The sequence below is a fragment of the Nematostella vectensis genome, chromosome 3 (genome assembly GCF_932526225.1).
Source record: "Nematostella vectensis chromosome 3, jaNemVect1.1, whole genome shotgun sequence".
NCBI lineage: Eukaryota > Metazoa > Cnidaria > Anthozoa > Actiniaria > Edwardsiidae > Nematostella > Nematostella vectensis.
Genome location: NC_064036.1, coordinates 2,879,347 through 2,893,281, shown reverse-complemented (window position 1 = coordinate 2,893,281; position 13,935 = coordinate 2,879,347). Strand labels below are relative to the sequence as shown.

General features: G+C 37.2%; 1 protein-coding gene across 5 annotated transcripts in view; it reads left to right on the top strand.

The window, feature by feature from the left end:
• The first annotated feature begins 21 nt into the window (after nucleotides 1–21).
• The window catches only part of LOC5507748 (inositol hexakisphosphate and diphosphoinositol-pentakisphosphate kinase 2), a 36,051-nt gene continuing 22,137 nt past the window's right edge, over nucleotides 22–13,935 (top strand). For 2 of the 5 annotated variants that reach the window (XM_048724899.1, XM_048724894.1), the window contains exons 1-10: nucleotides 22–378; nucleotides 723–1,163; nucleotides 2,835–3,180; nucleotides 4,395–4,556; nucleotides 4,739–4,852; nucleotides 7,715–7,914; nucleotides 8,788–8,967; nucleotides 9,348–9,611; nucleotides 11,920–11,988; nucleotides 13,493–13,637. In XM_048724899.1, the coding sequence (XP_048580856.1) occupies nucleotides 377–378; nucleotides 723–1,163; nucleotides 2,835–3,180; nucleotides 4,395–4,556; nucleotides 4,739–4,852; nucleotides 7,715–7,914; nucleotides 8,788–8,967; nucleotides 9,348–9,611; nucleotides 11,920–11,988; nucleotides 13,493–13,637 (1,923 nt within the window). In that variant the 5' untranslated portion in view covers nucleotides 22–376. Of the gene's footprint in view, nucleotides 421–722; nucleotides 1,164–2,834; nucleotides 3,181–4,394; nucleotides 4,557–4,738; nucleotides 4,853–7,714; nucleotides 7,915–8,787; nucleotides 8,968–9,347; nucleotides 9,612–11,919; nucleotides 11,989–13,492; nucleotides 13,638–13,935 lie in introns of all 5 variants that reach the window. The other 3 variants (XM_048724895.1, XM_048724896.1, XM_048724898.1) reach the window with 3 other exon arrangements.

Below are 13,935 nucleotides of genomic sequence, written 5' to 3'. Positions count from 1 at the left end.
AACCCTCTGTTTTATTTACCTCTGATGGGGGAGGTAGATAATTCGTGCAGACCAAACCTGAAAGTGATCAGGTTTGGCCTTGGAAAAATAACACTTTTAGTTTTTTGCTGGCCTCTAACTCGATGATTTTTAATAGATAATCTACGCTTGAATAGGGCAATGGGCACGGCTGCCGTCTGTCGCTATGGAGTCAGGCGCCTTTTTCTCTCCTGCAATGAACTCAGTTTCTAGTTTTATCGGTGAGCGCAACGTTATAGCGCGCTCTTGTCTCTTGTCGTAGCTGTTTCTACTCAGAAAACAAGCACTGTTTGGCGTCTAGCAGAGGCAAACGTCGCATGACTGTATTGACATGATCTTTGAGGTATAGGAAAAGCAGATGTAAGTAGTGATCGTTTGGGCAGATTTAAAGGGCTACATCAGGTAGGGATGGAAAGTAGACGTATTTTCCCTGTCAACTTTTGTTTTGGATGGTTTGTAAACGACCAAGATGAAAAAATGTTCTTCTTTGGCCTGTTATTTTTATATATATATTAATTTTAGTCTAGTGTGAGTTCTCGGAATTTTAATCGATTTTAATAAAATTTTAGAAAGGCATACAGTTTGTACTCATACTGCGAAATAATTGTTTTAGAAATGAAATGAATAATTTGGGTATAAAATCTTATTTATACTTTCATACTTTTACTCATGACAATAATAACATTGCCATTGTCCTGTTCAAGGAATAATCTCTTCACCTTCCTCGCCAACAAGATGTCAGCTACATATTTGGATGTGAGCGGCCGAGATGGGGAGGGTGAACCACAGGAGTTTACCCCTAGTTCTGGATTAGGCATTGATACCGTCATGGAAGAAGACCTAGGTGATGTACTTGTAGAAGAAATACCAAACATAAAAATTGGCATCTGCGCTATGAACAAAAAAACAAAGTCAACACCAATGCAAGAGATCTTGAGTCGCATAATGCGATTTGAGTTTGTTGACGTGGTGGTGTTTTCTGATGATATGATACTTAATCATCAAGTAGAAGAATGGCCACTTTGTGATGCATTGATCTCATTCTATTCATCTGGTTTTCCACTGGACAAGGCAATAGAGTATTCCAAGCTTAGAAATCCATTTGTTTTGAACGACTTGGAAATGCAGTACACTCTACTAGACAGGTAAATGCAACACAGAAGTTATTAGGGTGGTTAAGATATATACTCTGGCGGGAGGATATTCAAGACTGGCGAGAGGATGCCAGGTCACACAAATTCAATCCACATGTACACTTATTTTTGCAGGAGTAAGGTCTTAAAGAAGACATGAGAAAGCATGAAATGCCATGCTGAAGTCAATGTGGCATTGCTTATAATGTTAGCATACAGTGGATTATGTGTCAGGCGGCATGGTCTTGCCAGCACTGTGGATTTAAAATGCCCTATTCAAATAAGCACAAAATAGTTGACTGGTTCATACACAATATCAATTTGTTCCACCTAAAACTAGTACTTAACTCTGCTAGACCCTAGACATAGTTGACTACCAGTTTTTGGTGGACTATATTCATTATGCCACACCTTTAAAAAAAAACGTTCGCAGTGCAAACACCAAATGGCGATTGGCAAATGGCAATTTTACAACCTAGGGTACCACTGAACAGGCGCATTCACAGGGGGGTGCCCAGATGTTGCGTGTCCCCCCCCCCCCTTGGCGGCCAAAAAGTGGGTCATTTCTAGGAATCTTCAAATAATATGCTTTTTTCATGTGATACCTACATGTATGACTGCGCACCCCCCCCCCCCCCCCTCCCTCCTCAGCCAATCCTGGCCTGCTGAATGCAGGAGAACATGGATCGATCATCATTCAATTTAAGGCTTTTTATATATATAGCTCTGGCATCGCTGAAGTTTATTTATAAGCATTTCATTGAGTACATTTCTAGCTTTGGAACTGCCATTTATTTAATTGTTAATTGTTAATTTATTTAATTGCAATTTATTTAATTGTGTATACAGTATGTCAATTCCATACACCTATTTCACAAAAGGTTGTCAGTGCGAATGGCAAATGGTAAATGGCTTATGGGTACCAATTATTCATAAAATTGAAGGTTTTAAATAAAGTCCAGCAATGTCATAGCCAAGCATTGGTGACCTTTAATGGATAATTGTTTCGAATTATCGATATTCTTTGAGACGCATTGTTACTTTCGGTCGTAGAACTGCCATTTGCCAATCGCCATTTGCCATTTGCACTGACAACCTTTATTGAAATAGGTGTATACATCAAGCAAATCCTGCACCTCCCCAAACAACCATCATTACATTATAAACAATGGACAATAAGCACTTTCAATCGTAGAATTTTTCAAGATCAGGTTGAGTAGGTTCATTTACATATTAGGGTATTATGAAAACAGGTTGATTTTTTTATAATTCCAAAAAACATCCTTACTTATTCAAAATCTTTAAATTGTCTTACATACCTTTGTCTGAGCAGACAATCTTTTTACCTCTGCGACACACCAAGTACACCCCTGCAGGAGACTAGTATTTATTGGTTTTCCATATAGTCTATGTCCAGATTTTGTCAGATCTGGTTATTAATTAAAACTTTATGACTATGATAAAATCTGAGCAGACAATCTTTTTACCTCTGCGACACACCAAGTACACCCCTGCAGGAGACTAGTATTTATTGGTTTTCCATATAGTCTATGTCCAGATTTTGTCAGATCTGGTTATTAATTAAAACTTTATGACTATGATAAAATCTATGATTTAGCATCCCAATGTGAAGCTGATTTAACAGCAAAGTTCAATTATTTTATTGGTATCCATCCAATCTAGGTGTGCTGTGTATGAACTGTTAAAAGAAGGAAATATTGAGACACCACGCTATGCTATTCTCATGAGAGATGAGGATGGAAACCCCATCGACACAAACTTTGTTGAGTTAGAGGATTCAATACAAATTGGAAATGTGGTCTTCCAGAAGCCATTTGTAGAAAAGCCAGTAGATGCTGAAGATCACAATGTTTTCATTTACTACCCTTCCTCTGCTGGAGGTGGAAGTCAAAGATTGTTTCGGAAGGTTGGCAGTCGTAGCAGTGTGTACTCTGCAGAAAGCTGTGTCAGAAAATTTGGCTCCTACATTTATGAAGACTTTGTACCAACAGATGGAACTGATGTTAAGGTTTGTTATCATGATATACATAGTAGAAAGCTCTAGATTTGGTGATGAGAACAACAAATATAGAGGTTGGCTAGTTCATACAGTAGCTGTTATCTCACCGGCATTAGGTGGCTGTCACAAGATTTTGGGACCCATCACAGGCCAAATTTTTGTCGAAATGTTCACACAATTTCTGTATTCACCCACATTGGCTTTCTTGGTGTTTTTTCACATATTTACTGTATTTCCAGAATTTCACAAGATTTCTATCCAAGTTGGGTTGACAGATACATATCCTAGTTCTACACACCAAGCAGTAGTCAGACTACAGGGTTTTATTTAAAAACATTGTACTGTTGACAGACATTTTTTGAAGTTGTTATTGTTACCTAATAAATCACTGAAGAGCTGTCAAGTCAGGGCTTCTGGAATTACTCGAAAAAAACTCAAAATTATGCGGGATTCTTGGCTAAATTACGCGCTAAATTACGTGGAAAATCAATCATTACGCGCTAAATTACGCGGGATTTTGCAATACATTTTTCTTTAAAAATCAAAATTTTGCGGGAATCTTTACTGAATTACGCGCTAAATTACACGGAATATCAACTGTTACGCCCAAACAACATTTTGTACCGAAGGAAAGCACGAAATAACTTGAAAAAGTCCTAGGCCTTCGTGGTTGAGCAAAGAACGCCTAGTCATTTCTTTTTTTTTTTGGAAATTCAGTTCGAAATATCGCACTTTTTTCATGAGAAATCGATGTAACAACCCTAAAAGAACACATCAGCTGTGCAATTAAGTGTTTTGTCTTTCAAAATTTAGCCAAATTACGCAGGATTACACGGAAATTTGTGTATTCTGCGGATTACGCGGAAAAAGCCAAATTACGCGCTTCCGCACAAGCGCGTAATTCCAGAAGCCCTGTCAAGTAGGCAAACATTGCTTATTGAACTTTTTTGTTAGGAGTTTACAAGAGAGAATGGTTTAACAAACTTTCAAGGTCAAATAGTTTTGAACATGTTGCACATCCTACACTAAAGTCATACTGTACTTGTTCTGCCATATTAAGGGTGTTGGGACAATTATCTTGTTGAAGCTATTCGGTTGTTAGGCACACTTGTGATCATCCAGGGCAGGAAATTCAATTTTTCTGCGTTTAAAAAATTCCCTAGCAATGCTCTCAGAGATATGTTCCAACACCTATAGAATATGTTATTAAAACTTTTTTTAAGGTATACACTGTGGGTCCAGAGTATGCCCATGCTGAAGCAAGAAAGTCCCCGTCTCTAGATGGTAAAGTAGAGAGAGACAGTCAGGGCAAAGAGATTCGCTATCCTGTTATCCTGAACCCCTACGAGAAAGAGATGGCACACAAAGTTTGTGAGCTGTTCAAGGTAGTTAATAAATATTTTGGCTGCTTATAACAAATGGCTTGCCTACTGTATCTCCCACCTCATAAGTTTTACCAAGTAAATGGCAGTGGCCTCCAGTCTATTGCAGTTTTCTCTTGTTTTTTGTAGTGATCTATAGTCTAGTGTAGTTTTATAAATCTTTTTTTATTCTGATTGACTTGCAGCAAACAGTGTGTGGCTTTGATCTGTTGAGAACCCATGGCACTTCATATGTGTGTGATGTGAATGGCTTCAGCTTTGTCAAGACTTCAAAGAAATACTATGATGACTGCTCTCAGGTACAGGCTTCCCCCTCTTCCCATGCCTCAAAGCTTATCGCTTGCCCTAAGCTATCGGTATCTCATGGAAGCCTTACGTCCATTTTGTTGGGGTCACATAAATATAGGTTTGAAATATTAAACACGAAAGCCAGTGGTTCAAACAAAGCACCCATTGCTATGTATGTTTTAGTACAGTACCACTCACGAACATAGGGACACTGTTCGCGAATTTCGTGAACGACGTTCGCGAACACGCTGTTCGCGAACAGATGCAAAATAAACGGTTTGACGAACGGTAACGTGTGATCCAGGGCTTAATAACAGCTGAAACAGCGAGAAGCCATTTATTTGACAAAGACTTGTATTAGACAGAGAATTAGTTTGGGGAATGAATGCCAATCGCTTGATATTCCTTGAAGATTTTCGAATGTGTGTTAACTGCTAGCGAATACTTTGAAAAGCGGGAAGCCATTTATTTGACAAAGCAAAGACTTGTACTAAACACGGGAGAATTAGTTTGAGGAGGGAATGCCGATCGCTAGATTTTCTTCGAAGATTTTCGAAATGTGTCAGAAAACTGCTAGCGTAGACAGCGGGAAGCCATTATTTGACAAAGACATGCAATAAACACAGGAGAATTAGTTTGAGGAAGGAACGCCGATCGATCGCTTGATATTATTGGAAGATTTTCGAAATGTGTGAAAACTGCTAGCGAAGACTTAATAACATCGGGAAGCCATTTATTTGACAAAGACATGTAATAAACACATGAGAATTAGTTTGAGGAGGGAATGCCGATCTCTTGATATTCTTCGAAGATTGTCAAATGTGTGTTAACTGCTAGCAAATACTTTGAAAAGCGGGAAGCCATTTATTTGACAAAGCAAAGACTTGTACTAAACATGGGAGAATTAGTTTGAGGAGGGAATGCCGATATTATTCGAAGATTTTCGATTGTGTGAAAACTGCTAGCCAATCCTTTTGAACACTGGGAAGCCATTTATTTGATAAAAACTTGTATTAGACACGGGAGAATTAGTTTGAGGAAGGAATGCCGACTGCTTGATATTCTTCGAAGCTTTTCGGATGTGTGAAAACTGTTAGTAGTAGTCGTTTGTGTTCGAATACATGAGTCAGCGACAACATGCTCTACTATAAATGTCTTCTTTTTGGGTTTTGTAGAATATCAAGCGACCGGCATTCCCACCTCAAACTTATTCTCCCGTGTTTAGTACAAGTCTTTGCTTTGTCAAATAAATGGATTCCCGCGGTTCAAAATTCTTCGCTAGCAGTTTTTTCACATTCGAAAATCATCGAAGAATATCAAGCGACCGGCATTCCTTCCCCAAATAAATTATCCCATGTGTAATACAAGTATTTGTTAAATAAAATGGCTTCCCGTTGTTCAAAAGTATTCGCTAGCAGTTGTCACATTCAACAATCTTCTGAATATCAAGCGATCGACATTCCTTCCCTCTTCGAGGCAAGCTTTTGAGAATAAACTAACTAACTTTTTTGCCTGTGTCTGCCCTCGTAAATCCACGATCGAATCCTTCACATGCTTTGGCATGCTGTGTTTGCGAACATCAGCTGTTCGCGAACGTTGTTCGCGAATTTCGCGAACTGTGTTCTCAAATTTCGCGAACAATTTCGTGAACATATGTCCACATGTTCGAGAGCGGTACTGTAGCTTGTCTTTTGATAATGGGAAGCTTGCACTAATTTCATAAGATGACGTGAGTCGAAAAGTAGAACCCAGTAAGTTATCTCAAGAGCAGTTGCACAGATCCTTGTAGTATCTTGTCTTTTGATAATGGGAAGCTTGCACTGATGTCACAAAATGAAATGTGAGTCCAAAAATTGAACCCAGTAAGTTATCTCAAGAGCAGTTGCACAGATCCTTGGTGTTTACAAAAAGTGTGGGAGGGAAAATTTATTTCTTTGTTATCTTATGCCCCACCTATCTTGACCTGTGATTGACCTTAAACATGAGGTTCCACTATAAAAGGGAAAGCTCCTCCCACCCCCAGACTCTAAAGAACAATCGTTTATCAATCATGTCAGGACAATAGCTCTGAGCGCCAAATTCAAATGTTTATATTCTTACCCAAATCAAATATAATTCCTAGAGTTTTCCACCTTAAATGTTTCTATCTATCCAAAATAATGCTATACCATGTATGCGCTCTAAAATACAAGCATTTTCATCACAGCGTGCAAATAATTTATGCAAATGCGTTAGATTATGGATAGCGCAAAATTTAAAATTTTGCACCAAATAACGTGAGTAGACAGCAAATCACTAATTCGTCAATCTCTTCACACAACTGTCTTGTTAACTGTGCAAAAGTAGTTTTATTTTAACCGACTTAGGCTCAGAGATAAGCAATTTGCAGGATACTTATAATTTGTGACTGTTAGGGTGGCAGTGTTCTGATTATAATTGCAAAATCGTGCCCGGGAGTGGGAGGAGCTTTCCCTTTTATAGGGGAACGTGTTTAATAAAGCACATACAATTTCTCAGTATGGGTGTGATCCAATAAAATGTGAACTCTTAAGCTTCTGCAAACAATTTTTGCTTGGGCATCCACAGTAGGGGCCTCAGCACAGCCTCAATGTTTTAAAATTAAGGTGGACGCAAATGCAAATTAAAAGGAAATACCACACTGATATGTTTCTTTTTCTCTCATGGTTTAATTTAAATACTAAGATCTAGCATTAGATGAATTCATCAATAATTCTGTTTTAGAAAAAAAAAACAAGAAATACCTTGTTGTTTTTAATATGGATAATAAGGGTGTTTTTATAGACCTAATCAAGTCAATGTCAAACAACAGTAGTTGAGTCTCCTTAACATGATTGTCAATATTCATCTGGCAGGTTCTTGTGAGCAGAATCTTACAAGAGCTAGCCCCACAGCTCTACAAGCCCTACAATCTGCTAGAAGAGTCTAGTGAGGACCGACCAATCACAGACACCCTGAATGGAACCATGATGGAGTTGCGATGTGTTATTGGCATCATACGGCATGGGGATAGGACACCAAAGCAGAAACTGAAGATGGAAATTAGACACCCCAGGTGTGAACTGTTGACAGTGTCAGCCAGGGGCTAGTCCCTGGAAGCTCAGTTAGGAGTTATCAGTTATCCGTAGATAAATCTGCACTTTATCCTCTGATAAACTTATCTGTAGATTAAGTTAGCAGAGGTTGGTAGGTCATGTAATCCAAGATGGCGAATGAGGTGTTGCTATGGTTATTGTTAGAACACAGGGCCCCACATAACCATGGCAACAACTCCTCTGCCCTCTTGGATTACATGATGTTTTGACATTTTCCATACATTTGCTCAAAGAAACAAGCCCTTATTAATCCCAAGAAATGGAGGAACATTGAATATGTGTAAAGCTCTTCATTTCAAGGTTGCATTTTAATGGAAGACTAGATTGCTTGCATGTTGAACAAGCGATTCTTACAGTAATTAAACCAGTTGAAAACAAACTTGGGAATGAAGGGAGTCAATTGCAGACAACGTAGGGATCTTATAAAGTTTGTGTGGTAAAATAAAACGGAAAAAATACTATAAAACTGGGCTTATATTTGCTGATTTACCAGGTTTCCTGTTTACAATTTACTCGTCAAACCAGTTTTTTTGTTGCCTATCCTCAACTGATAGCTATCCCAGGGATAACTGGTTTCAGGAACCAATTTTTATCAGTCGGATAGTTATCCATTGCTGAGCAAATTTATAACCTATGGATAACTCCTATCAGGAGATATATTTAGCTTACTTTTCAGGAACCGGACCCCAGGTGTGTTTCTATACAGTAGAATGTGAAATAAGGTTCAAGAAAAGTGTCTGTTTGCCTTTTTGAATTTTTTTTTTTATAAAGAATGAAGGCCAGAGAATGAGAAGTGTAGATGCTGACATTTTTAAAACATAATCTTTCATCAGGTTTATACAACTTTTCAAGAGACATAACAGTCATAATGAGAAAAAACTGAAGTTAAAGAGGCCCAAACAGCTGCAGGAAATCCTAGATATAGTACGTGACCTTCTGGAGGAACATCATGCAGGGGTGACCATGTTTGAAAACCCAAACAAGTTACGGCAACTCAAGAATGTGCTGGAGATGTATGTAGAGTACTGTAATGTTTGTATGGATGTATGGATGCGTCATATCATGCCTTAGACTGCTAAGACACACTATTTAATCATGGCCACAAATACAAAGTTTTAAGATACTTGGCCAATCAGCATGCGAGAGTCACAATTTTTATTGACCCATACTTTATAACTAGGAGGATTTGGTTGCACTCTTGTACACTCACAAGTATTTCTTTGTCTTGCTGCTTGGCTAGTGAAGTTCCTGCCAATCAGCACTTTTCTTGTATCCTCATTTGTATTGAAGTGGTTTACTTCACAGAATTGTCATGTTAGCCTTGCTACATTCATCACACTGTAATAGCCAGAGCCAGAGTTGTAAAAACCTTCCCTACTCTTTCAAATGATAGGTATGGTCATTTTTCTGGCATAAATCGTAAGATACAGCTGAAGTACCTTGGATTTGTCAAGGACACGCCGGACAGTAGTGGTAACGAAGAGCGCCAAGCTAAGCAAGGCTATGAGTCAGAAAGCGAGATGTTCCTCAACTATAACAAAGAGAAGGCATACAAAAGCAGCAAAGATGAAGAAGCCATATTATTGATAATGAAATGGGGAGGGGAGCTGACGGCAACAGGCAAAATACAGGCAGAAGAGCTTGGCCGTGCCTTCAGGTAAGTACTTTGTTTTGAGGATAAACACATTCACACTTAAAAAAAGCATAACAAATTAAACATAGTATTGAGGTCAGTATAAAATCTTAAAGCCATATTTTAGCATACACAAAAAGTAGCTGTTTGTTAAATATGCAAGACTTTCAGATTGCCGATGTAACACAGGGCAAACAGTAGAGCATCTTTCATTTTTCAAAGAATTTGGATGTTTTATTTCTTATTTAACCATAAAAGATGTTTGCCCCAAAGGTCAAATGTCAGTCTTAAAATCATAAAAAAGCTTGAAAGTCACTGCCTAAGTTTTAGTATTTTCCCTGTATTTGTATTTTTGTTTGAAACACATCCACTCTAATGCCTTTATTTTTTTTTTCTGTTTTTTTTTTTTTTTTTGCTACAAAAAAAAGCTCATGCAATAAAATCATGCTAGACCTCTTTGAGGGCAGACCTCAGAAAAAGGGAAAAGAAAGGAAGGGAAAAAGTATAGTATAATAGGCCATTTCAGCAATAGGCTTGCACTCACACTCAACATGGAAACCTATACCTCAACTACCATCATGCAACTTAAAAAAATGAACGTTGTATTTTGGTAGTTGAGGTAGGCTTCTATTGTTATGCGCATGCAAGCTTAGCTGGAATGGCCTATTAGCATTGCCAAAGATTTTGGCCCAACCAGCAGTATAGATAAAACTGGTTAAATGAGAAACCAAGCATTACAGTACAACAGAACAGAGGTACTTTTTGGATACCTGGGTACTGTCCAGAACACAGTATGCGTACAGTAAATTTTTAGGTTGTAATGGTAACATGCAATTTTGTCATACCATGCAGTCTTTCAATAATGTGCTTGACTTGAATTGCTCTGCTAACCATCTGTCGCTTGCATTAATCCAAGGTATGTTACAAAGAGCTAAGCAATCCAAACAGTACGCTTAAGCTGAATGCTGTATAAATGTTTCGCTCATGAGATTACAGTATGTCTTCCATTCATGCCTTTATTAAAAACATAGTTGCCCACCTGTGCTATAGAACAAAGCATGCAAATAATCAATTCACTTTCTCAAGTATAGTGGAAAAGATATTAAAGATTTTTTTAAGTAATGCACCATGTTAAAACTACCCAACCTAATGGCAAGTACACACTGGCATGTAAAACATGATTGCCAGGCATGCAGGCAAAAGTAACACTTAAAACAAGATTTTGCAAGACCTGTATTTTAAGTAAAAACTATTGTTCTTGCTTCTTCTGTGTGGTTCACAGCAGAAAATCACCATAAGATTTTTCACACACTTCTCTCGAAATCTTAATATATTTTATGACCACATGTTAAGTACAAAAAGATCCTATGGGTAATAGCTTTTTGCCACTTGCTTTATGTATACATTACAGTACTTGCATCATGGTGTTGTTTGACTTCAATTTGTACTGTGCTGCTTGCTTTCACCTTTTTTTCACCAAAAGTTTTTCCAGTATACACCTACAGTACATGCCACTGGAAACTACATTGTACTAATTATAGTATTTGTAAGAAAAAATAAGAATATTAATACTTTATTCAAAACCATGCTTAAATTGATTTTTGGATGGTGCTAAATAATAATCAATAATTGCACATTATTCTTCTGCATTTGGTGAAGTATGTTGAGATCCAAGGTCGCTTTCAGTCACGGAACTGCCATTTGCCGCTTGTGCTGACAATGCTTTTTGAAATAGGTGTATACTGTAGTTCATTGAACTAGGCATTTAAAACCTTTCAATTTATTTGAGATGAACTCTTTTCTTTAAAAATATAGATACTGTAAATTGTTCTAAAGTCAGAGGATTACTTTTAGATCCCTCCTCCATCACTTTCCCTGATAAGCTGTAATGACACCTACACAAATTCAAGCAGTGATTGTGTGTGTCCAGCTTGCAACACTATGCATAACAGACCTATCCAAAGAACTGTCATTATAACATTTTTCCCATAACAAAGCCACCACCATCTCCAGGCAACAGCTGCAAAATTTTCTGTTGGGGCTATTGGGCTTTTTCTATTGAAATTTTAAAGTTGAAATTGCTGTATTGTAGGGAGCTAGGCATGCTTTTTCTTGGAAGTTTTAAAGTTTTGAGGCCCTCAAACACCATAATCAATTAAATTCAACACAATACTCCCCAATTTCTTCAAATGACATACATTTAGTGTTATTTGTCTCATGTTTTTTTGGGCATGCCCTTCATGAAGCTCACACCCTTGCTGCTGCTGCCGCTGATCATGCATGACCATGTTGATGCACTTGTTTGTTGATTCAGTTTCTGCTTTGACAACAGGTCAGTTTACACATCAGAGCAATGGTCCCCTACTGCCAAATATCTACACAACGTCTTTTTCCCATCAAGGTTTTTAAATTATAATTGTTTTTATTGTTTATTTCCAGTAACAACTCATCCACTTATAAACGTTCATACTGACAGACCACAATGTAACTACTGTAAATAACAGAGCATTAATGCTGTTCACTTTCAAAAGATACAGTACCTAGAATAAACAAATGCTTATTTGTAACTCTGAACAAAGTTATACTGTAACTATTGTTGGCAGCAATCTTTTTAATTGTCTTTCTTTGCATTTGTTATTTTATCCCTAAATTGTTTTGTTTTTCTTAAACTTGATTATTTTTATAAACCACATAGCAGTAGTTTGATTCCAACCTTTGGATTTTTGGTTTCAACATACCTTTTTTCCATCAGACCCTGCATAGACTTGTTGGTGTACTTATTTGCCTTCTACTTCTTTTTAAATTAATTATAATCTTTCTAAACTATTCATTTGAAAGCTGTGTTCACAGTAGTTCTTTGGTACCTGATGTAATACATTTAGTATGTACATAACTAAAATGCAATCATGTGTTGGCAGGAATGGTAAGCTAATTGCATGTGCATGGCTGTGTATATTAAGAATGCTTTTAAATTAAAGAGATTTAATAGACCACATCATCATACTTTTTTAATATTTGCCATGGAGTATTTTTAGCATGTGTAAGTAGGAAAAGAAGTTATTGATTTTTTTTTTCACGCTTGTGTGAAATAATGAAACTATTTTTAAAGTGGTTTTATAGTCATTATAGAGTACATAATACTCCATGGTATATTTTTTTTTTGTTCACATTCCATAATTTTTCATTACATGATTTATTAAATGAATAAATTTGTATTTAAGAAAACGGGCAGATATATTATTTCAATTTATTTTTGGGTAAATCTTATCAGTTTCCTATCCCAACCTCACTGAATGGAAATAGAATCTTCCCCTGATCATGCACCATGTTTACTTGAGCAAGCACCAAAGCAGCCCTGGACTTGGAGCAAAAACAGTTGTTTACAGTACACTAATTTTGAAATATGAAAAAGTGTGCTGCAGAACTATGCAAAACTTTCCATTGTACTGCATCCAAATATAATAGATAGAAAAGGGCCAAGGTTTGAGTAAACAAACTGCTTACTGTATACCGAAACCTAAATATGCAATTTTCAATCAATTCCCATCAGCTCGATTACAAACGTTAAAACCACAATAATATTGTATTCATTTTAAAGATCAAAGATCAAATTTTCTAGTTATCCAAAATAATAATAAAATTACTCCTTGACTGTGCAAGTGTCCTTCTAAGCACCACATGTTGATAAGCATAAAAAATCTTCAAAACCTATCAAGTACCATTCCAAATAAGTGCTGCAACCTAGATAAGAAAAATGAGAAAAAACATTCACCTGTGCTTATTCAAGTAAATAATGGTCATCTTTTGCTATGTTAGGGTTAAGTCAAATGTTTGTGTCTTGGTGTTGAGCATGTCAAGGCCCTAAATTTGCTCCTGTGAAATTATTATCTTGCTAATATCCATAGGTGTATGTACCCTGGGGGACAAGGCGAATACTCCAACCTTCCTGGGTGTGGCTTGCTGCGTCTACATAGCACATATCGGCATGACCTGAAAATCTATGCATCAGACGAGGGAAGAGTGCAAATGACAGCGGCTGCCTTTGCAAAAGTAAATGAGACGTAGTATTTTTACAAACTAACCTTGGAATGTTCTTTAGATTAGAAAAGGACAACTTTGTGTTGTTATGTACCTTTTGAAAAAAGGTTGTGGTCAGGGGTCGATGTGTCATAGCTGCTTAATGGGTATAGCATAAATGAATGTTTCCTGATCTCGTCTGAATGGAGATGTTTACAGGCGAATAAAAAATGCTACGACTTTCTAAACCTGGGGTTTTTTATTAGCGCTAAATAATTACTAAAAGCATTTACTGTAACGTGAATTTAGAAATGCCAGAGAAGATTTAATT